Source organism: Zootoca vivipara, chromosome 2 (assembly GCF_963506605.1).
Source record: "Zootoca vivipara chromosome 2, rZooViv1.1, whole genome shotgun sequence".
In the NCBI taxonomy this organism is placed as follows: Eukaryota; Metazoa; Chordata; class Lepidosauria; order Squamata; family Lacertidae; genus Zootoca; species Zootoca vivipara.
Window position 1 is genome coordinate 91,992,796 of NC_083277.1, and position 24,113 is coordinate 92,016,908.

Here is a 24,113-nt window from a genome sequence, read left to right on the forward strand (position 1 = left end):
GGGAACCGCATCTGAAAAGAGCTCCATACAGTGGCCTCCCTTGCATCTCAGTGCAGCAGAGAAAAAGCTCAGTTATCCAAAGATGCTGTATTTATGGTGGCTCTTTAAATTGGCTGGGGGCAGCCATGAATGATCCTGCTGGTGGTGTTTGGCTAACCACAAGATGTCCCTATAGAGCACGGTTTCCCAAACTTGGGTCTCCAGCTGTTTATGGACTGCAGTTCCCATCATCCCTGGCCCACTAGTCCTGCTCGCTGGGGATGATGGGAGTTGTAGTCCAAAAAATAACCCCCCCAAAAAACCAGCCGGATACCCAAGTTTGGGAAACACTGTTTGAGGAAGCCTTCACAAACCAGGCACCTTCCAGATGTTTTTGACTGGGGCTGGTGAGAGCTGTAGACCAAATTTTACCATAGTGAAATGTGGAATGAAAAGGCGCTTGCCCTTTCTTCAAACCCTGCCCTTGTTCCTGGGACATGGGAAACCGTGGCTTGGCCATGCACTGGCTTGGTGCTCTTGGACATTTCCTACTCTTAAGGGGAATCCTTCCCACTGTTAATGGGCGTGCACAACCTTCAAAGACCTCTCCCAGCCAGGTGAGGTGGCGGAAAGCAGATCCCTCTCAGTTTGACTTCACTGACTGGAAATACAGAAACGTCACACACATACCACTCTCTCACAACGCAAACAAGGGCCATTTGAACCTGCACATAAGAAGGTAGAGGGCCTTCTCGGTAGTGGCACCCACCCTGTGGAATGCCCTCCCACTAGAGGTCAAAGAGAACAATTACCAGACCTTTAGAAGGCATCTCAAGGCAGCCCTGTTTAGGGAAGCTTTTAATGTTTGATGGATTTCTGTATTTTAGAATTTCTGTTTTTTTGGAAGCGGCCCCCCTGTGGCTGGGGGAACCCGGCCAGATGGGCGGGGTATAAATAATAAATTATTATTATTATTATTATTAAGGTACTTAACCCAGAATATGCTCATTGTTGGTTTGTTTCCCAGGCACATGTGTGCTGACTAGCATTCTTAGGCGATTGCTCACCCTTAGACACAGTGATTTATTTATTTCAAATAGAGGCTACCCATCTATTATGTTTCCTCCCACAAAGACAGCAGTGTTCCCCTCTCCTTGCTCAGAACGCAGCATTGAGTTTTGACTTGGGCTAAGGAGACTGTCCGTTTCCCCGTTTCATGAGGGAAGCATTCTGTGTCCATCTCGGGGGTGTTGCTTTTAGCCCAGTCCTCGCCACCCTTCCCAAAAACCTCGGGGTGCAGGGTCCCCCGCTGAATAGGAGGCACTTGCCCCCCCTCCGCCGCCGCCGCTGCTGCTGTGTGTTTTCCTTCCCACCTTCTTTCATGGCCTGATTTGACGAGGAAGGACTTGTTCCCATGTTAGGGCCTCGCCATCCAGTTTAGACTGGCCCACTGCCAAAAGGCCGCTCTGACAAAGAGGGGGAGAAAAGGGGAGGGGGAACCATGCCCCCTTATTGGGGGGGGCAATAATTAGTGAGGTATTTGGCAGTGAATCAAATTCCCAGGGTAATTGGATGCCTGTTTTGGCACAGGGGAAGACAAGCCCCGCTCGTAAGTGTCGCCAAAATATGCCCTCTGGCTCCATCCCCGACCAGCCACACGTAGAAGTTATCGGGGGCACGCAACAGGCGGCTGCTCCCAGGGCCTACTTCGGGCAGCCAAGTGTCTTCTTCCCATGACCCACTCCTACCTTCCTTCCTTCCTTCTTTCCCTCCCTCCCTTCCCACCAGCTTGCCCTGCCTTCACGCTTTCCCCTTGTTCCCTCAGAGCATCTCTCATTGCCTTGTCTAGAATTCTGTGGTCACAAAAGATCGCTTTATTATATCCTTATACACTCTCCCCTCAGCCCAAGAAAAACCCCAGAGGTGCAGGAAAGAGATCTTACTATGCAGGTGTAGAAAGTGACCTCTTTGCCAGCCGGTTCCTTTTTTTGGACGTGGTGAAACGAAGGCCCCAGAAGTGAGGGACTAGGGTCCGTGACAGAGAAAGAGCCTGTTATCCCTCGAAGCACAAGGGGACATGGTATGCTGCATGGGCAAGTGTCTTTCTTGAATAAATACCTCAGCAAGGCTGGAGCCAGACTTTAAAGCAAGGCTGAGTTGGCCCAACTGCCACCTGTGCCATTTGTTGTGGTTGTAGAATTTATATATCTTTATCGTTAGACTGGGTTTCCCAAGCTTGGGTCTCCAGCTGTTTTGGGACTACAACTGCCCTCATCCCTAGCTAGCAGGACCAGTGGTCAGGGATGGTGGGAATTGTAGTCCAAAAACAGCTAGAGGAGCAAGTTTAGGAAACAACGCATTAGCTTCATAATAATAATATTAGCAACTGCACTCCCAATTTTATCCTTGTGAAGGAGGTGCAGCTGGGCTTCATGGCCAAGAAGGGTTTTGAACCCGGCTCTCTCTATTCCTAGCCTGACACCCTAACTTCTTCACCACACTGGGCATGGGACCGAGCCTCCTGCTGGTCCCGTTTTATGTCCTGGCAGGGCCTGCTCCTTTTAGTCTATGTTATACGTGAATGTCTGGACTGATAAAGGCTCTGCCTCCAAAGTACCAGCCTGAGAGGAAGAGACAGGATTTTGAGCTTCTCCTCGCTTGTGCTTGGAGTCTTCCAGTAGAAGCGTTTGCCTCCTACAATCCCTGAGCTTAGTTTTTGCTTCTTTTGTGCCACCTGCAGGCCACCAGAAGAAGCTCATGCTGGCTGTCAAGAAGCTGGCCGACCTCCGCAAGAGCCTGAGCCAGGCCGACACCAGCACCCTCAGGCGCAGGATCCCCGGCGCCTTGGACATTGTTACCATTGAGTCTGTCGAGAACGGGGAGTGCCACTCACCACACACGCCCAAGATGACCACTTTCCAGGACAGCGAGCTGAGCTATGAGCTCCAGACGGCCATGTCCAACAGCTGCCAGGAGACTCTGACCATCAAGAGCGCCCAGGGCATGTCACGGAGCCAAGAGAGCATTGGTGTGCGGTCCAGGGGGTCGGGGCACTCCCAGGAGAACATGCTGTCCCACAGCACCACCTCGAGCCGTTCGCAGGAGAGCTTGGGAAGCGGCGAGAGCAGCAGCGGCAGCAGCGGACACTCTTCAACCCAGCCCCGCCTCGCGGAAAACTCTGCCACCCCGCAGGGTCGGCCCAACCCAGAGAACTATGGGAAATTTGTTCCGCAGGTTAGCAGCCCTGAGGGAATCAACGGCTATTCCAGCGGTTGTGCGGGAAGCCCTCTGAGGGAGAGAAATCTTCCTGAGGGGATGGACCAGTACCAGAGACCAAGCGCTCTGAAGGGGGATTTCCTTCCCCACACAGAGCCTCCTGAGACACTGCCAGGCACGTCCCCTTGTGCATCGCCCCACACGGCCAGCAAGGGGACGGCCCCATATGTCTTCATGTACCCCCATGTGTCCTTGAAGTCCCCTCCGCCACCTCCTTCACCGTCCGTGCCTGAGCAGGCCAAGGCCCCCGCTCCCTTCTCTGCCCAGAGGACCATGCTGCAGTCAACAGCCCAGAAAGCTTTCTCCTACCTCCATTCCCACTGTAGCCCCACAGAGCCGCCTCACGTGCCCCCCAAGCCCGGGGCGGAGCAGCAGAACGCCGAGGGCTTCAAGCACAAGAAGCGCTCACACAGCTTGAACCGCTACGCGTTGTCCGACGGGGAGGCCGAGGAAGAGGAGCCTCCCACCAGCTCTGTGGGCTCATACGCTACCCTGACCAGGCGGCCTGGGCGCAGCCAGGTGCCGCGGACCCAGCCGTCGTCGGCCGCCAAGGTCTCGCGCAGCCAGTCCTTTGCCATCCGCGCCAGGAGGAAGGGCCCCCCGCCCCCGCCTCCCAAGCGCCTCAGCTCGGTCTCCAGCGCGCAAGTTGGTGCAGAGTACGAACAGGGCCAAGAGACACAAAAAGGAGCCTCCCTCTCCCAGGACGGAGGAGGAGATGGCCCTTGTGACAGGGGCTGCTCTCCGAGAAATGCTGCAGCTGTGCTCAATGGGTCCGTGGCTGACGGGAGCCTGGCCAAGCCTCTTAAGTCCCCCAAACCCACCGGTCTCGGTCAGGAGTTGGCCAGCAAAATGGGCCTGCACAATTCAGCTGGAGCAGACCCCAGCAGCGCGGAAGCCACCAGTGGCCAAAGCCAGGCCTTTGAAGGCAACGTCCCCAGGAGACGAACGTTTAGCGAACCCGCGGTTGCCATGACGGAAGCTCTGCAGCACAGCCACGAGGACACCCGGTCCGACACGGAGGAAGAAACAGCAGCAGAGACAGACGGCTGTGCCAAGTCCCCCTGCTCGTCTCAGAACAGCTCCAGCGAGTGCATTCCGTTTGCGGAAGAAGGCAACCTGACCATCAAGCAGCGGCCGAAGCCCACTGGGCAGCTCAAGGCAGACGCCGCTGTGCCAGAGTCCGATTCTGCCTCGGCTCAGCCTTACGGGGAAGAGCAAGAAGAGACCCCGGCGAAAGAGGGCCCCACAGTGTTGGAATTCAATCTCACAGAGTCCGACACGGTCAAGAGGCGGCCCCGGTGCAGGGAGAGAGAGCCCCTCCAGAACGTGCTGAAAGCGTTTGGGGCGGCTGCGCCCAGCTCATCCTTGGCTCCGCAGTACGCCCAGGCTCAGACGGTCAGCATCAGCGGACCCTCACTGCACCCGGCGGAGCCGCAGCTGGCGGGAGACGCTTTTGACGATGACAGCATGGAGCTGCAGATCGCAGAGATAGAGAAGAGCATCCTGTCTCTGGAAAGGGGGATCAAGAAGCCGCCCGTCTCTCTGAAACCAACCAGCCCGATCCCACTGCAGGTTGAGAGGCACGGAGGAGCAGTCCATCTGAGGACGGCAGCCAATGCGACTGGTAGGCAACGTTCAGAGCTGCAGTTGGGCAAAATCTGGCCTCCGTGGCTTACTGCTACGCTGCGCTTTCCTGGAATCGGAAAGATTTTCTACCTAGTGGTATCTCTCTCCTCCTTTAAAGGAAGGAGATGCAGGTGTGCTAGCAATGCCATCATCCTTTCTCAGGGCGGGGAATGGGTGTGGAGTTTGGGGTGAGTAGCAATTCAGTGTTGTTCCAGCTGCTCTTCAGGGCCATGACTGCTGGGAGAGAACCGGGATAGCACGCCCAATTGCTGCTTCTGGTTGGGGAAAGGGCACTGGAGGCTGTGGAAAGAGGGCTGGGCTGGGAGGAAATGGTGGGAGGGGGTGAGGAAGCAGAGAGGGCTGTAACCCACCATTTTCAAGACTGCTTTAGTCTTACTTGAAGAGATGGAGCGACTTGGTTCCATAGCCCCAGTGGGATAGGGGACTGCCTACTATAGGGGTCAGCAAACTAAGGCCCAAATCCCTTCTGGATCCAGCCAGAGTACAGTCCGGGAGTCGCCGCGTGGATCACCAGTCTTTCCCTCTCCCTCACACAGTGGCAGCGGGGCCTCCTCCCGCCCTCCCCCCTCCTGGCTTCTCCCTGCCCTGCCTAGAGGAGGAAGGGGGCTGGGCTTTGTTGGTGCCAGCAGCAGCAGTGCTCGAGCGGCTGTCATTTTAAGCAGCCCCTCTCCGGGCCCTTTCATGTGCTGCTCATTGTCCCCCCGCTGCCGCCAGCCCCTGCCGCTCGCAAGACACAGGCAAGCAGCCACTGGGGCTCATGGGGCTCTTGCAGCAAATGTTTTTTCCAGAATGTAGTCCGCCCCGCCCCCCACAAGGTCTGATGGACAGTGGACCGGCCCCCTGCTGAAAAGGTTTGCTGACCCCTGGCCTACAGTGTAGTGATGGTAGCGATGCTTAGGCATATATTTTTAGTTACAATTAGTTTGACATGGAATTGAAATGGAAATCACATGTAAAATTTAATGTAGCGCTGTCCTTCCCTGTGGCCAAGATCCTTCCATAATCTTTACTCTTGGGTAAGTTCCATTCAGCAAAAGGTGCCTGGATATTTCAAATAAAAGTTCATAACTTGCAGGTTTTAGTCTCTCTCTCTCCCCCCCCCCCTTCTCATTGACCCTGGCTGGAGGTTTACAGAATCGATTTCTCTTTGAATAGTTTCTCTCTGAATTGCTCAGGACATCTTTACAGTTATTTTTTTTTAAGAGCAGAAATCAGTAATTAGAGATGTTTCACTACCAAGAGGAGGAGGGGAGAGGAAATCAGCCCTCCCCTGCAGGAAAAAGAACTGATACAAGGCAATTCAGAAAAGCTATTCAAAGGAAATCAGTCACTGATTTCCGCCCCCCCTTCCTCCTCCTGCTGCTGCTGGTTAATAGGAAGTAACTAAAGGGCTGAAACCTGCAAATGGAGTTTAAACTAAAGGCACAAGCCTTAATACCACTATGCCTTTCATTATGAAATTGCATTTCACTATTAAATATTGCTACAAATCAAGTCTGGGGGGAAAACACGAGGAGTGCAGAAAACATGGAAGGGTTACAGTTTTGAAACTATGTAATCTGGGTGCTCTTTAAAACAAGAACGAATAAAGCATAGCAAATCCAGAAGTAAGGGCTAGGGTAGAAGTACTCCAGTTTACACTTGCTGGGAGAGAGTAGAATAGCATGAGGTTTTAATGGCAGGAATGCCTGCTGTTGCTGATCCAGTAGGGAGGTTGCACTGTGTTTCCTTAAACTGCATGGGTCAAGTTTCAGAATACTCAACATAAGTTGTTTTTTCCCCCCCTCAGATGTCCCGGCCAAGCACACATCCATTGCTTCTACCAAGCTGGTGTTTTCGGGGCCAAAAACCATCTACCAACAAGTCCTGCAGAACTCCCGCAACACTGTCGCTCCCTGGGAAGCCACAGAGATGGTTTCAGAAGCGATGGGTCCCTACCCCATGAAACTGGGGCTGGGCAGCAAACCCGCCTTGAGTTTCGGGGTGCCCCTAGCCATGAGGCCTTTGAGTGCATCTCCGGACATGATCCACGCTCAGCAAAGGCTGGAACAAACCAACTCATCCTTGGCATCCACGCTTGAAGCTGCAGAAAAGAAAATCAACGCCGAGGAGGCAGACAGGTGAGGCATTGCTTGGATGTGAAGAGAGAGGGCAGGTAGGAGTGCCTGTCGTGCACAGGGGGCATCCTTCAGGGTCTTTATCCAAAGTGCAGAATACAAAGGCCCCTCTTCTTTATCAAGAGGGCACATGCATATTTCAGATGCATCTGCCTTGGTCCAGCTAGGGACCTTGTGCAAGCAGACTTCCATACATATTGCCCTAGCTGGGTGAAGACTTGCATATGCAAATGGGTGTTGCTCATTCCTCTGAAGCTCCAAATGCACTCCACCAACTCTCCCACCCAATCGGCAGTGAAATGAAATGAGCTCAGGCGCAACACTGGGCCACAATGAACTCTCACATCTGGAGGATGTCATTTTTCCAGAGAGACACAAAAATTTTGCTCTGAACTTCTGCAGTTTTCCTTGTCATAGGTGTCCTCACTTCAGGTGCCGGGGTCATATAAAACAGGAAGAATATAGGCAGCACTTGGGCTTATATGGGGAATGGTGCTGGGGGGTGGGGGTGGGTGAAAGCCTTTAAAAATAGTAACCAGTACCTCCGGTTGCGCACGGGATCCGTTCCGGAGCTCCGGTTGGATCCTGAGGAATTCACAACCAGAGGTGCCTGTTCTGCGCATGCGCACAGCGTGGCAGAGCGCTTCTGCGCATGCACGCACGGCAAAACCCGGAAAAATGCTTCCGGGTTTGCCGCATGCGTAACCCGAAGGATACACAACCAGAGGTACCACTGTACCTTGTATTCCACCAGGAAACGGCTGTCTCAGAATGGGATGGATTATGTTCCTGCTTCCCGGCCTTTACCAAGAGACAGGCAGGCATTAGCAAGCCATTTGGGTGGCAGGGAAAGGACAGGGAGATGGGACTGCTCAGAGTGTGCAGGAAATGGCCCTATAAGCAAAGAGAGGGCTTGGAAGAGGACTTTGGATCTGTTGAGGGAGGAGGTGTCCATTTCTTACCTGAAACCTTGCACCCAAATTGAACCATTTCTCCTGTCTTTGTCCCCCCAGCAACTATGGGACAGCACACTCGGCCAAGAACATCCTCGAAGACATCAGCAACATGTTTGATGACCTTGCAGAGCAGTTGGATGCCATGTTGGACTGAGGACGGGCTTCCTTCTCTGATGATGATGATGATGATGATGCAGGTTCATCCTTCTACCCTACCATTTATGAGAAGTGGGCAGCTTGGGGAGGAACTGCACGACTACTCATTGGCCCCTCCTTCCAGGCACTTTACCATCTTTTCCTGATTTCTTTTGAGTGCTAACTTCCAGCCAGAGGCAACTGCACTCCAAGACCAGATACCTTGGGGCAAGAGCGCATGAACACACATCAACTTGGTGTTTCCATCAGAGGGCACCAGATGCTTGCCAGGCCTCTAAACAGTGACCACCCGCACCAGCACTGAAGCTACAAAGAAGGGCTGATTGAATGCCTGCAGCGTTGAACCACAAGGGAGGCAGACCAACGCTGGAGGCTAGAGAGAGCTTCCCTTGGACCCTGGCCTCCTTCCCACATAATACCACAGAGATCTATGCTTCTTGCAAAGAGCAGCCCATTTCCAACTCCTGCGTCTTGTCATTTCAAAGGATGCCAACAATGTGTCAGCTTCCCAAGGGCAAAGGGGCCGAGTGCTCAGTGCGGCCAAGTCGCCAAAAGGGAACAGGATTGGTAAACCTGCCAGCTACCAGAGCAAGACAGGGCCTTGCTGCTTTTCCCAACGTTGTCAGCAGAGGAAGGACCGTGTAATCCAAGTGGATTTAAATCCCTCACGTTGCCCCATCTTTGCCTCGACCTCCAAAAGCAGCTGGCACAGCCTGTGGCTCCCAGAAAAGTAAAATAAGCTCAAGAGCAAAACACTTTTCAGGGGAACTGAAAACTACTCAACCTTCTTTCCCAAATACCTCGGGTCTCATTCATCACATGGACTGGGTGGGTTGGTGGAGAGAGAAAATAGTCTTCCATTTTTTTCCCTTTCCATAGAATCTGGAAGGAAAACGCTGATTGATGGCTTACAGTGCATGGCGCCCTCCAGTGGCAAAAATAATAAAAGGGATCCTGAACATGCTCTCCATTGTAGCATGAAAAGTGACTTTTCCTAGTTGCAAATACTCTTCCCTATCCTTTTTCCAGCAGGGAACGAAGCACGTAAGATCTATTGTCTTTTCTTAAAATAGAAATTAAAACAGACAGCAGTTGAACTATAAGACAAAACTGCCTTTCCAAAGACCATTCCTTGTAACTCATCTCCCTGTCCAAAGTGAGCCCATCCCTACCGACAACTGAGTGCAGCGGACAAAGGGCCCATTTGCAACCCCATGGCATGCCGCTTCCTTCCTCCCTAGCGACAGTTCCACTCTGATGAGGGAGCTCTTACATAGCACCTCTGTAAATATGCCCAAGGTGGTGCCAATCAAGGAGCTTACAGAAGGAAGAGAAGGGAAAATAAAAGTGTAATGATTGCAGCTTACATGCTGCAGGCAGATTAGAACTTGCCAAGGACTGATATGGCAGAGAGACTGCAGCTGAGCAGTACAGCACATGCAGAAAGGTCCGATCTCCAACATTTCCAGGTAAGGCTGGCAAAAACTCCCGTCTGAAACCTTGGGAGAGCCACTGCCAGCGATACTGAGCTAGATGGACCAAGGGGTCAGACCCTGTAGAGGGCAGCTTCCCAGGAGGGTTTTGTTTTAAGTCTAAGATGAAGATGACCATGTATATCACAGATTTAAAACTTCTGCCAGTTTTACCAAGTATTGAGGCAGACAGGGCAATTCAGCAGTTTTAAAGTTAAGGCAACAGACCCTCTGGGCATCACAGGGGAAAGGGCTCTGCACCGCTTTTAAGTTCTTAGTAGTGAATCATGAAGTGGCAAACATTGAGCCACTTGCAAGGAAGTGAAATCCAAATGGCGAAGGGAAAAAAGCGAGAGGCTACAATGGAGCCTATTAATGTGTCTTGGCCATAGATGTAGTTTCTCTTTATTTTTTTGACTCTCTTTTTATCCATAGTGTCAAGTGGATTAGTCATCCTCTAGTTGATGACTAGTGCTAAAAAATATTTTTTTAAAGAATTGCTGCAACCAGTGGCACTTTATAAAAAGGTTCATTAAGCCTTTTTGAAAAGAGGTTTGGATTTCACAGTAGTTGATTTGGGATGCATCCTTTCCCCCCACTGTCGATAAAACTGTAATTTTTTAAAAAGAAATGTATATATTTTTTAAATGTGGATTTGTTGTATATTTACTAACCAGAGTGCTGTTGTATTTTAGAGTTGGGGGTGGAACCACATTACTGTCTGAGCCACTAGGGGGCAGGAAAATGCTGTTCTTTGTGATCACTAATGAGAAAAATTCATTCCCCCTTCCCTTTTTGTCCAAAATGCTTATTTTTTAAGAGCTAGTTCTTTATTTTAAATATATTGTATGCTGTGTAAATTATGTATGGATGCAGTCGTGTCTAACCAGCCTTGGCCCCATCTGCTATATGTAGCAGGAACTGGCCTAGGGAAATTAGTCCAGGCAAAACACCAGCCAGGCAGTTTTTAAATCATCTAGTCTGTTTGTGTTAATCATGAATTCTTGTTTTGAACTAACATAAACAGCAACTTTATGGTATTAAACACTGGGAATCATTTTCCCTTTTGACAAATGTACTTGGCTTGCTGAGTCTCCTCTTTTCGATCAGTCAGATGCATTGTATATCAAGTAGAGCTGTCACAACCTGAGGAAAAAGAAGTCATTTTGGACACCACTAAATATCAATGCTCAATGAATATTTTGTACTCCAGTATGGCTACCTAAGTTCAAAAATATGAGTATGCCTTAAGTGTGCAAAACTTGATGTGTGCTGCTTCAAATACTCAAAAGGAGCCATAAGGAAAGAACTGGGTACCTACTTTCCAGTATTTTAAAGAAAGATAAAAGCACCCTTCAGATCAGCTAAGATGTATGTGCACAATGCTTAAAGTGAAAATCAGCCATAGCAGGTCCACCCTGCATATCATACGAAACAAATGAAGATTAATAAATTAAGGTTTAATGTGAATGTGCAATTTGCTACTGCACACTGCTAAGGTCTCGCTCTGTTCCTGCAGCACAAATGAAACAAGCCAGGAGCTTGGCTTGTTGCAATTCTCCAAACCTGAGCTCATGGTTTGTTTTCCCAACCAAACCATGAGCAGCAAGCCAAGAACAAACCCTTATTACTGTTCATACTTTGCTTTGGGTAGAGCAACAAACCACAACCCTGGGTTTGGATGTCCACAGCACAGCAAGAACACTCTCATGACCACCGCATGCTCACGTTAAAGCTTCGTTTGCTCTTAGCTATGGTTTAATGTGTGAACCAGACCAATGTCTGCGGCTGGCAAGGACTTAAGTAATATTAGCCGCAGTACTAGAACCTCCATCACTTCCATTAGCAAAGCATATTGATTGCTCGAAACCATTTTGCCTCGTCTATCTCTCCATCTCAGCATGTAACTTCTTGTCAGCTGGAAGGAGGAAGCAGTATTTGATCAAGAAAACGCTGGGGGCTTGGACTGATTTTACCAAAGAACAAAGATGTCATACAAACTCAAACCAGTTAGCCAATATTTTACAGCAGAGTCACAAAATCATGGAGAGAGAGAGATCATAGCTTAGCAGTTGGCAATGCAAACCTATACATGTCTGCCCAGAAGTAGGCCCCACTGAGTTCTATAGGAGTTACTCACAACTAAGTATGCATAGGATTACAGCTAGTGTGGAATAGATAAGCCACGAAGTGTCTGATTCAAATCTCACCACAGCAATGAAGTCAATAGGTGGCCTTAGACAAGCTGCCCTCTGCGCATCAATCTGTAAAAATTCTGGTCTTCTTTACAAGACTGTTTTAAGGATTCCTGAGATGGCATACATTACAAAGCACAAATGCCAAATCCTCTCAAAAATTTACTGTATCAAAGACAATCATTTATTGCCATTCATATCAGGTGCTCTTTGTTCCTTTTTGTACAATTTACAAGTTTTCATACAAATCTATTTTTTTTTTACATACATCCCCAGAAAAGTTTAAATATAAAATATACACCATTTAAAAACAGTTGGATGGGTGAAACTCCTTCCTAAAGCCATACGCCTCACACCTTCGTGAAGCCTTGGCTGGACGAGGAGGAAGAGGGGGGGATGGCCAGGGGTGGGTGGTGGGAGGCAGCAAGGCAACGTGGACTTCAAGAGAAAGCCATTGAAAAGGCTCATTATCTGGCTCCAGTGGAGTACAATTGAGGAGGGAAAAGAGTGCATGAAGTGCAGGGAAGGGAATCTTTTTCAGCGTGATCAACCATAAGAGACAAAAGTCTACAGAAAGTGCCTTGTCTAGAAGGGAGACTGCCCGAGACAGTTTATCAGGTGTAAAGCTTTAAAATCACTTACGGGGAAAATATTGCGGCAAACAGCTTTTAGGCATCGAAGACTCCCAATTGGTTCAGAACGAGGGGAGGATGAAGGCAGTTGCTTAAATGCAGCTACCCAAGTGTCTGTCACCCATACCAAATCAGTCCAGTTTCCAAATACAAAATCTGCTCACCCACCCACAACTTAGCCTGGGACCAGAGACCCCCAACTGGCACATGCCAAGCACCGCTGGCCTCAAGCTATGGATGCAAATCCTGACCCACTGAAGCCAGTGCCAATTCTGACACTAGGAGAGGACTGTTGCTGGTAAGTACCGAGGTGAAACGCAGCCCATTCCCCAAAGCTCTTCGCCCTTGGGGAGCAGTACAATAGATCATCACACCCAGTGTGAGAAGGCAGCAAACCTTGAGCTACGTGGGAACAGCAATGATGAAAATGGGAGGGAGAATGTGTTTTTAACAGTTTCTAAACAATAGCCTCTTTTTAAAATATAAACATAGGATATTGGCCAATTTCCCAGTCACAGCCAGCTGCACAGCTTTTGAGAACTTTGCCATGTGCAAGGGGGCGTAAAGTAACATCCTCTGACCTTAACCACACCAACTTTTTCCAGTTTGATACCCTCCAGCTGTTTTGGAATGTGTCTTCTTCTAGCCCAAGTCAGCATGGCCAAATTGTCTGCAGCTCATCGGAGGTGTCACCCAAAACATCTGGAGGGTACCAGGTTGGGGAAGGCCGTACTACATGCTTCTTAAAATCCTCCAGGTATCACTTCTCTCCTTCCATCACCACTACCTCCGACCAGGCCTAAGCCTATGATTTTTTTCTTTTCTAATCTAACAAAGTAAAATGTCGTTTTGTCTGCTGTGGAAGGATAAAAGTATCCCTCCCGCCGAAAGGTTAATTTGCCCTTGTTTCCTTAAGAAGGCTTGACAAGTTTGCTAACTGCAATGCTAGGGTGGGTCAGTGCTTTTAAACAACTCTAGATTAATTGGATTGCCTAGGCCAAAACCCTACCAGGTAGAGCAGATCCTCCATGGAGCCCTGAATACTCAACAGCCCATCCACAGTAGCCCAAAATACCTACTCCCAAACAACACATGCCCTGTTATCTAAGTGATTGGTCTTGCAGAGAAGGCAGCTGTTCCTGGTATTGTCCATAAATAGAGCAGAGGTTGCCCAACAGAGGTAGTTCTGATTTCTTCCCGCCAAAAGCAACAGCCCGAGTTTATCCACCACGACTAAAATTGGCAGGCAAGAGAGAGGGTGGATTGAGGACGATGCAGATTCTCAGCACTGCGCGGTAAATCCACCCAGACTTAATACCCTGCGTTTAGGGAAACAGATCATGGGATAGTATGCTATGTGTCTCCAACTTAACCAACCAGGCTCGAGCAGGGATGCTCCAAAACAGTGGGGAAAGCACAAAATGCAACCAAGATCCCAAGCCTAGCCCATGGATATGAGAGAGGAACTATGCCCAGCTTCATCTGCCATCCTCCATTCAAAGCAGCCAAGAGCGGGGTTGTCTGGAGACGCAGCACTCTTTCAATGAAGAAAAAATGAAAGATCAATCAATCCGTCAATCCAGACTCAGATCTGGCCCACACGCCTTTGTCTTCCGTGCCCATGCAAGCACACAAAACCACATGACCTCTCAAGACCTTGGTCACTCACAAGGTTTAGCAAACAGTGAGTGGATGTACAAGGAAAATACACAACCCCAGCCCTTTCAGTATTAAGCACTAAAAGACAGCCTCCTTATGGAACGTGGCCAGGGCTGAGGTATATCCACAATACCCACCCCTAAAAAGATGCTCTCATGACGGTGGCGAAGGGTCTGGCCTATTAACTCTGTTATTACATACTTTACATCCCAGAGGTATTTAACTGGAGAAGGGCTGCCTTTGTACTTAAAGCAGCAAACCTCCCAGACATCCTGCTCCTCTGCGTCATCTTCCACAAGAGGGCAGCCTTCAGGCGAAGGGCTGCTCTGTGGGTCACAGGGACTGCAGCTGGGGTGTGGGGTGTGTGTGTGTGGGGTACTTCTGCAGGGCCAGCTAGCAGGCCAGCTGCTCCTACTCCCTCCTGGGTGGCAGGTGGGTGTGGGTGGGTGCAACGCTTATACCCAGAATGCCCTGGAGCAAGCAGCATTGCAACAAAGTCATTGGGGGGGGGGGCAAGAAGGAAAAAGAAAAATAACCTAGTCGAATTATGAATGGCAGGGGAAAAAAGGGGTCCAATGAGAATTCCTTCCTCTTCAATCCAAGGTGTCAATCTGCTGGATCCCAAGGAGCTCCAAGGGAAGGAGGTGTAAAAATAAATTTTACAGAAGGAATAGCAGCAGTCCATGTCCCACCAACACTTTCATGCCAGGCACTGAATCTTCACCAGCGCTCAAGATGTAGCTCTCCCCGCTCTTAGGGGTTGGCCTCTTCTGATCCACACTGACCAGAGGGATTCACACATGAGGCTGGGTGCTTTTTTTCCTTTCCTCTCTCAGCAAGGTGGCAAGGTTGTGTGAGAAGGGAACATGCAGCCCCCAGGCCCTCCAGGGCACGTCCTACTTGTGGGGATTAAAATGGGGAATTCATGCCCAGCTTGGTTTCAAACTGCAGCTTCTGCCTCTTCTGGTAACGTACTCGAACCCTGGGAAGAGAGAGAGAGAATGAATGATGGAATCAAAGAATTGTAGAGTTGGAACCACATGGGTCTAGCTGAACGCCCTGCAACGCAACTACACATACTTTTAACAGCACACTACGCATGTTTACTTAGGAGTAGATCGCGGGACGTGGGTGGCGTTGTGGGTTAAACCACAGAGCCTAGGGCTTGCCAACCAGAAGGTTGGTGGTTCGAACCCCGCGACAGGGTGAGCTCCCGTTGCTCGGTCCCAGCTCCTGCCAACCTAGCAGTTCGAAAGCACATCAAAGTGCAAGTAGATAAATAGGTACCGCTACAGCGGGAAGGTAAACGGTGTTTCCGTGTGCTGCTCTGGTTCGCCAGAAGCGGCTTTGTCATGCTGGCCACATGACCTGGAAGCTGTACGCCGGCTCCCTCAGCCAATAACACGAGATGAGCGCCGCAACCCCAGAGTCGGTCACGACTGGACCTAATGGTCAGGGGTCCCTTTACCTTTATGCATGTTTTCTTAGGAGTAGATCCCACCAATTTCAAAGGGGCTCAATCCCAATGGGGCTGCAGCCAAAGGATTTGGGGGGGGGGGGGAGAGGCATCTATGGCTGCAGAATAAGAAACCTAGGCCTGTTCTCTTCTTCCCACCTTCATTTTAAAAAATGCCTTAAAATGTTTCTTCTAGCTGCCAGCCTCATTTGCAACACAGCATGGGAAACAAGAGATCTACAAAATGAAACAACCTGCTTCTTTTTTTGTAAGATTTTAATTGGGTAAGTCAGGTTGCAGAATGCTTTTTTTACCCAGTTTGGGCTCATTTGGGTGCCGATGTGATGACAGCTGTAAAACAGCTCGATCTCTCCTCCCCCTCAAATAAATATCCTGCTAATTAAGAGAATCTCATGCTTCCAAGGAGAACAGTGGGGCAGCATGCAGCCATTGCCTACAACAGTTAAGAACAGCGCCTCCGTGATCAGAGGGAATCTCCCATGGGCAAATGCCAAAGACAAACCAGACTACTGTGACTATCCCGCCCTTGCTTGACCCAGCTACTGACATTTTATAGTGCCCGAAAACCATTTTGGGAGACAGCCAAAAAAACAGGCAGTTCAATGCATATTTCCCTGTTGCCAAGACAACAGCATCTCAAGGGAACGGGTCAGAGAGATGTCAGGTAGCAATTTTATCCTCCCAGGAACCCTAATTTAGATACCAGGAAGTTTGCTGCACAGCACAGGAACAGTTAACTCAGCTGCGGAACAGGATGTCATCTATGACTTGCTCAGCTCCCATTGGCAGAGGGGCCCTGAAGGTGAAGGGGTTTCATCAGGGCCTTTGGATATTAAAATAAATGGAGAAAGGGAGGGTAGCAAACCCATAGAGCAGGCATCCCCAAACTGCGGCCCTCCAGATGTTTTGACCTACAACTCCCATGATCCCTAGCTAAGAAGACCAGTGGTCAGGGAAGATGGGACTTGTAGTCCAAAACATCTGGAGGACCGAAGTTTGGGGATGCTGCCTGCCATAGAGCGACATCCCCCCACACTTTAATTGTGGGTTTGCAGAGTCACTTGGCTCGCTGTGTTGAAAATGGCGTTGCTGGACTAGGGTGACCTTGTGATTTGACCCAGCAAGGTCTGCCTTGTCCATAGTGGCAGTCTTCCAACCTAGAGGATGTAGCTTAGAGATGCTTCAACATGACCCACTCACACAGCAAGCAACCTGGCTGCATTCATCTTTCACTGGCCTATTATTACCCTGCAGGTGTGGTGTGATAATAGATAGCACCTTGGAGAAGGAGATGCAAGTATGGGGTTCTCTTGTGTATCATTCCTTCTTGGGGAGCAGGAGTGGTTCTCACATCAACTTCAAAACGCCAGCGTGGCCTAAAAGCACCCAACAGCTGGTACAGCATAGGGCACTTGAGATAATTGTCAGCTGGGCAGTTCTGGTTCATATCTAACCTTGGCCATGAACTTGCTAGCTGGCCTTAGCCATGCCTCTCCCTCCCTCTCTCCACCCCACTACGTTCCATCTGTAACATGGAGATTTTTAGAAGACATCGGAAGGCAGCCCTGTTTAGAGAGGCTTTTAATCTTTAATCTTTCTCCTTTTAATTGTTTTATCCTTCTGTTGGAAGCCGCCCAGAGTGGCTGGGGAAACCCAGCCAGATGGGTGGGGTATAAATAATAAATTATTATTATTATATTATTATTATATTGGCTGGCAGGCCAGCCTTACAAAGTTGTTGCAAGGATTATCAAGATCATGCCATGCAAAGTGCTAGGAGAACTTTGGGAGCTTATTACGGAGAGTGCTAAGCAAGAAATCGTACCTGATTTCATGGAGTTTGACAGTCTCATTGATGATCACAACAAGGATAAGAGAGAGCAAACCCAACAACCAGGAGGCCATGGGAATGTCATCCATTTTGTAGGTCACTGGAGACTCGAGGTTCACCCAGAGCTTCAGGTCCAGGAGGGTCTGGATAACTTGGCCCAGCAGCCTGCCATTAAAAACAAAGCAAGACTTGGAAAAACATAGAAGGCCTTCTGTCCCAGGGCTCTCTCCTCCTCTCTGCATCCACCAGCAACCAGAATGCAACCTGCCAATGGGGAAAGGATCTCCTGAGGTGATGAACAGCCTCCATGGAAAACACAGCATCATGGGGACAGGCCGACCCAAGTGGGCAGCATCTCTAAAAGGGGTCGCTTTTCCTGGATGAACATTTTAGAAGTTTGGAGTGGGGTGATGACAGCCTCATGGCCAAACAGCCAAGTCGGAGAGAGGGACGTGATGATATCCGAGGCTATGGGGAAGGAAGAATTTGATGTCAAGAGCCAAAAAGACCTAGCACTGCAGAAATGCACACAGAAGAAGAAAATAGACTGGTGCTTCAGGAGAAGAATGGACATCAGAAGATGGAATAATTGGAGATAAAGACAGGGGGAAACATTTTAAAAAAAGACTATGTACTTAGATGAATCAAAAAGGATACTCACACAATGACAACTGTCAGAGTCCACCAGAAGTTAGTGAAGGGGCTTTTCTTCCACAGTGGTTTGGTACGATGGACGTGAGTGACAGAGATAAACACTGTGAAGAAATACCAACAGGTTTGTGTTTTTTTTAAATGTGTGGATTTGCCAGAGATACAGAGGGCACAAATCCCCGAGAGTGTGGTGGTTTTTGAAGCTCGTCGTCCAAGAAAGCCAATCACAAGGTAACCTTGCTGGGCTTTCAGCAAAAAGCAAAGAAGAAAGCAGCCCAGCGATGTTTCCAAAACCCAGGATAGTCCACCATTGACTGACAGCCCCTGACTCCACGCCCTCTCCATACAATTATCTAACGCCCCTTCTGAAATCTTCCTGCCTGTTTTTATGCAGTTAAACAGCTGAGGGTTGGGGAAGACTAAGCCAACTGATCAAACTGGCCAGAGAGTCAAGATCTTTGGTTTTACATCCGCCCCCACCCCTTCAGTACAGCAAGCAAGGAGGAATGGAAATCTCTTACCAGTATGTAAGACAATCATCCCAGCCGTGAACTTCTGGGCCAGGAGAAGGATGCTGGAAAACTCTCCAAACCAGTCAGGGGAGCTTTCTGCACTACTGAAAAAGCAAACATAGGGGCATCACGTGAGGGGGATCACGGTTCAAGGCATCAACGAACCCCATTTGAAGAGACTGGATTTCAGAGGGACTCGTGAGCTAGTCCTAAGATCCTGCCAGGCTCTGTTACGTCACACAGTGCAACCTCTTCCACTGCATTCCAAAGCCAAAAGTGGCCTTTCAAAAGGTATCTGGAATTATCTTAAATTGTTGCTGAATTGTTACCGCTGAGGCTTTCCCCAGCTGTATTTGTTGCTTTTGCATTTCAAACTGTTTTTAAATCGCCTTGAGGTGGTGATTTATGAGGCGATTAATAAAGTGTTTTAAGACTTCTTGATACTTCCATTGCTGTTTTCTTTTTGGCTTTGCCGTTAATTACTTTATATTGCTTTGTTTAATTTCTTTGTTACCTTTCTTGAATTTATTTATAAAGAAAGGGTGTGTGTGTGTGTGTGTGTGTGTGTGTGTGTGTGTGTGTAAAACATAGCCTTAGGGTTTATTTTTAAAGAAACTAAGTTTCTAGTCCTTATCAGTGTAGGGAAACCTGAGAGTGGGGGCAGCATACCGTGTTTCTCATATTATAAGACACGTCTTATACTTATTTTTTCCTCAAAAAAACACACTATGGCTTATTTTCAAGGGATGTCTTATTTTTTTCCTCCTCCTCCTGCCGCGGCCGGCATTGCTGCTGCGCCTATCACTATGTCTTATTTTCGGGGTATGGCTTATATTCCTTGAATGCTTAAAAATCCTGCTATGGCTTATTTTATGGGTATGTCTTAAAATATGAGAAACAGGGTAGCACAAGCCTGTATTCCATGACTTTCCACTCTTCTAGACCCATCTTTGGAAAAGCTACTAGAAACAACAATCTGCCACGAATGTTTTAGTTGAGATTCCTGGATTACAGGGGGTTGGACTAGATGACCTTTGGGGTTCCCTTCGGGCTCCATGATTCTATACACAACATAGCATACATAATCCAAACTGTGCCACCCACAATTGAAACATTAAAAGAAGCTTGTGCTAAAGCCATCCCAACACACACTTCTTCTGGGTGGACAGCACCGCCTTTGGGAACTTCAGTAGAGAGCTGGACCCCGAGCGCCCGCTAACCTGTGCAGCATGATGGAGGAGCAGCCTGTGACATTCACATTGAAGGCAGAGGAGTTGAAGTTTGCACAGTAATCCTGCAGCATGTAGCCAAAGCAAACCAAGCAGGTGCAGATGGTGAGGCTGAATTTCAGCAGGAAGCAGAACAGGAAGTATTGCTGGGTCTGCAAGACATTGCCGGGAAGGCCGGAGTGACTTACAAGAATAAGAGGCGAGGCCTTGGGTCCCACGGCTCCTGCCCAGGCCTCAGGCTTACCAGCTCCAGTCTTGCGGAAGAGGATCGGGTGAGCACCCCCCCAGGGAGACTCCTCCAGGGCTGCTCCTTAGGCCCAAACTAGATGGTCCCTGGGGTGTGCAGCTGCTGTTGGCCCAACTCTTCAACCCACACCTCCCTCCCAAAGAACTTCTCCCGTTTTGCAGGGACTGTTGCATTATAAATATAACCAAATGAGGAATACGGGTATATGACAAGAGAAAGAGGAAGTCTGGAGATGAATCATCATTATCATCATTAAAAATAAACCCAACAACTCCAGGGCAGAAAAAGTCATGCACCACCCACTGGTGCCCTGTTTAGAGAAGTTTTTAATGTTTGAAGTTTCATTCTGTTTTTAATGTTCTGTTGAAAGCCGCCCAGAGTGGCTGGGGAAACCCAGCCAGATGGGCAGGGTAGAAATAAATTATTATTATTATTATTATTATTATTATTATTATTATTATTATTAACCTCCCAGGAACAAGTGGAGGCACCAAAGGATGATGGCCTGGCCTGGCATGGCCCTCTCTCTGCAAGGGGCTCCTGCTACCGAGAGATCCAGGAAGAATAATCAGATAATCAGAGATGCTTCCAGTGTATGTTAGGGGCTAGGATGGTAAAACAGGAGAGGCCCCCGCATTAGGTGAGGTGAAGCCATTTGCTTCAGGTGGCGGATCTGACCCCGCTGGGATTCAGCCCTGTTTGCCTTCCCTGCTGCCGCTGTGGCCTCACCACTACTGCTGTGTCTCGGTAGTAGTGCAGGCAGAACCACAGGTACAGTTGAGGTGATGGGGCTGGCAGCAGCGAGGGGGCAGAAGCAGGGACAAGAGAGGAGGCCTAGATGTGTGGGGAGGGGGACAGGGCATTCTGCCTACAGCATCAAAACATCTTGGGCCAGCCCAAGACTGGATCCAAATAATCAGTTTCATTCAGGGAAACCTGGAGCTGAGGGTTGCTGACCTTTTGGGACCCGTGGGCACATTTGGAAAGCAGACACCATACACACACATAGACATACTACACTCACGCAAACATGCTTCGCAGGCTCACACACACCCTGCTAACAATTAATGGGGGGGGGCAGAGCCAGACAGACTCTACTAGATGGGAGGAGATGCTTGGGAGGGATGGCCTTCTATCACTGTGCCATACAGAGCGTGCTCACGTATGGTTTATGTGTGTGATACGGAAGCTGTACTTCTCAGGGTTGTGCAGAATTATTAAAACAGCAGAGAGCATTATGGCTGCTCACTCTCTACCTTAGAACAAATCTACACCACCAGGTGCCATAGAAAAGCACTAGACATATCAAGAGATCCAACGCACCCTGGTCACCATTTCTTTGAGCTCCTGCCATCGGGACAGAGATATAGAACAATGCAGGCAAGAACGCGCCGTCTCAGGAACAGTTTCTTCTCTAGAGCGATTTTGGGCTTAAATGGAAAGTCTGGACTTTGAAGTCATCTTATTTTACTTGTTATTTTGTATCATATTTACTGTTTTTAATTAGGTTTTGTAGATTTTGGATTATGCGGAATGCTTTATCTGAGTGGATGTAGCAACCGAGTAATTTTGTTGTTCCCGCAAGGGGACAATGACAATAAATACTGTATATCTTATCTTATCATCAATCAAGCTGGTCATCTCCCAAGTTTCATAGATCAACCAGTACAGTATATCAAGACAACCCAAAACAGTGCCGGAAGGGAATTTGTCCAGAGCCGCCAGAAAACCATTCTGAACTATCTCCAGGGGTGGATCATTCTAAAAGGGACTCCCTGACTTGGTTCAGTAGCAACCACATGCTCCCACCCTCCCTACTCCATAACATCTTGTTTCAGCCTATGGTTCACAACAGAAACATTAAACCAATGGAGAACCTGTACGCTCCATATTATGCACCCCTTCTCCCACCTACTGGCCCACTTCTCTCAAAGGCACGTTCCTTTGAAACCCGCCTTCTCTCTGTAAAGCAACAAGGATAACCAACCTCAGATGTGAGGAAGGAAGCTCTTACCCAGGCATGAGACACAGGCTCTCCCTTGAACCAAATAGGTTGGTTCTTACTTCAACAGCAAGTAAGAGTGTGAGTGTGTGAGGGAGACTTAAAATCAGGACCTGTTCTCTCACACCAGAACTGCTGTTGGAGGAAGCAGCAGGTGTCTGAATTCCACTGCTTGCCACTGTGAGAACAAGATGTTGGACAGGGTGAGCCAGCATGGCTCTCCCTATGCTGTTAGCCCCAGCTCCCTTTGGCGGTAACGGAAGTGAGAATTCGCCAGCAGGAGACTGAGCCGACTCTCTTGCCTTGAGCAGCAGGAAGGCCCCCGAGGTAGAGGCCAGACTCCAGCATGCTAAGCATTTGGCTAAGCTAATGCTAGAAAGATCTGCGGCATTGCAATCACTGGGGTGTCATGTGTCGGCAGCTGGCAAGAACATTACTTTCACAACTTCACGTGGACCCTAGCAAATGCCTATCCAATCGTAACCTTTCCTTACCTTTTTAGGAATGGAAGTCAGGTTCTTCCCAGTTGCCATGGACATGATGGAACTGTGAGGGGGCTTGCCCAGGAGGGACACACTTGGAAGAGGAAACAAAACTAGAATTAGCCTAGATATCAGAGCGGAACCACAACATTCCCTGGCCTGCTGAGACTACACACATGAAACCCCCATTAAGCTGTATTGTGTTTTTTAATACTTGGTTGGGAGCCGCCCAGAGTGGCTGGGGAAACCTGGGTATAAATAATAAATTGTTGTTATAGTTGTTGTTTTGTTTGTTTGTTTGTTGTCGTTGCCAGCTAATGTTGCCCTTTTCACACAGTTCCTTCCTGCACTGTCAAGTCACTTTAAGCCAGTTCACAGTTAACCAGGTCACAACAGGCCTCTGCTCGCTCGCTTGTTTATTGCCCCCATACCCCAAAGACAGCAGAAGTCAGAGGCCAACACAGTTCCTGCTCAACTAGTGGCAAGAACGGCAGATTTAAGCTTTGCAGTGGGGATCGGGGAAACCTGTGGCCCTCCGGAAGCTGCTGTTAACTCCCAACATTAACTCCTGACCATTGGGCATGCTGGCTGGAGCCAATGGTAGCTGAAGTACAGTACATTATCTGTGGGCTGTGATGGACAAAAAGCAACTCAGCACATCTATTTTGCAGAGGGAGAATCTGCAGCCCAGTACTAGCAGAGACTAACAGCGCTAGCCTAGCCAACTCTCCACACCATGAAGGCTGATCCATATAGGCATGATGGACTCCACATGGTCTCCAACGTGGTGGCCAGAACATGAAAACCAGGTGCCCGACCCCCGTGTGGCCCCATTTTATCTTAGGAAAGAAGCGGAGCTCCTGCGAGCATCCCCAAAGTAGAGCATGCTTGCGAATCACAGCGAGAAACCTTACTCACCTTAGCAACGGGTAGCAGAAGCAGGAAAGCCACAAGATGTCGGTGGTACTGAGAATGGGGGGCAGCTGCCCCAGGCAAGAAAGGAACTAAGCAAAAGACAGCAAAAGGCACCATCAGCGGAAGGATCAGAAGACCGAAGGGCATCCACCAGCAAGTCATCACATCCATCTTGTAAAAACAAGATGGCGACCAAAGAGGAGAGGGAGTCCAGAGCAGGGAGCTCATGCCACTGGATCCCGAAGGGGCCGTGAAAGAACTCATTTGTTCAACAATTGTGCATATTTGTTCATTTTAGTACACCACCTTGGGTGCCATGGCAACAAGGAAGTATATAAATGCAAAAATCAACTAATAAGGAGCCAGCAGTTGCTGCTACACACAGAATGTGGTGCACAAGGTTCCATTGCCTGGGAAGCACAGTACTGCTTTTCAATTTTTTTTTGGTTTTTGTTTTAATGAAACATTCTGCTTATTTTAACATAACTCTTCTAGGCCTTGTAGCTGAAGACATGATAGGAAGCTCTGTTTTGGGAGGTGAGGAACTGTGTGTGGCTAGCCTCTGCTAAGTACTTGGAGAAAAAACACTCTCAAAAAACCTTTATTTTGAAAACCAGAACAAAATTAGAAAAGCTAGTACACTTTGCCTTCCACGCATATACTATTCCAAATGAAGAA

The 24,113-nt window shown here is 48.9% G+C and overlaps 2 protein-coding genes across 10 annotated transcripts in view; one reads left to right on the top strand and one right to left on the bottom strand.

Moving 5' to 3' along the window:
* The window catches only part of CASKIN2 (CASK interacting protein 2), a 103,149-nt gene extending 92,468 nt beyond the window's left edge, over window positions 1-10,681 (top strand). For all 5 annotated transcript variants that reach the window (XM_035104453.2, XM_035104452.2, XM_060271847.1 and 2 more), the window contains 3 exons: window positions 2,720-4,879; window positions 6,692-7,022; window positions 8,033-10,681. In XM_035104453.2, coding sequence (XP_034960344.2) covers window positions 2,720-4,879; window positions 6,692-7,022; window positions 8,033-8,129 — 2,588 coding nt within the window. In that variant the 3' untranslated portion in view covers window positions 8,130-10,681. The remainder of the gene's footprint in view (window positions 1-2,719; window positions 4,880-6,691; window positions 7,023-8,032) is intronic.
* Window positions 10,682-12,540: 1,859 nt separating this feature from the next.
* Window positions 12,541-24,113, bottom strand: part of TMEM94 (transmembrane protein 94) — a 72,225-nt gene continuing 60,652 nt past the window's right edge. For 4 of the 5 annotated variants that reach the window (XM_035104459.2, XM_035104460.2, XM_035104458.2 and 1 more), the window contains 7 exons: window positions 23,439-23,524; window positions 22,533-22,614; window positions 19,781-19,941; window positions 18,570-18,664; window positions 18,059-18,152; window positions 17,392-17,562; window positions 12,541-15,071 (listed from right to left, as the gene is read on the bottom strand). In XM_035104459.2, coding sequence (XP_034960350.1) covers window positions 14,999-15,071; window positions 17,392-17,562; window positions 18,059-18,152; window positions 18,570-18,664; window positions 19,781-19,941; window positions 22,533-22,614; window positions 23,439-23,524 — 762 coding nt within the window. In that variant the 3' untranslated portion in view covers window positions 12,541-14,998. The remainder of the gene's footprint in view (window positions 15,072-17,391; window positions 17,563-18,058; window positions 18,153-18,569; window positions 18,665-19,780; window positions 19,942-22,532; window positions 22,615-23,438; window positions 23,525-24,113) is intronic. The other variant, XM_035104457.2, reaches the window with a different exon arrangement.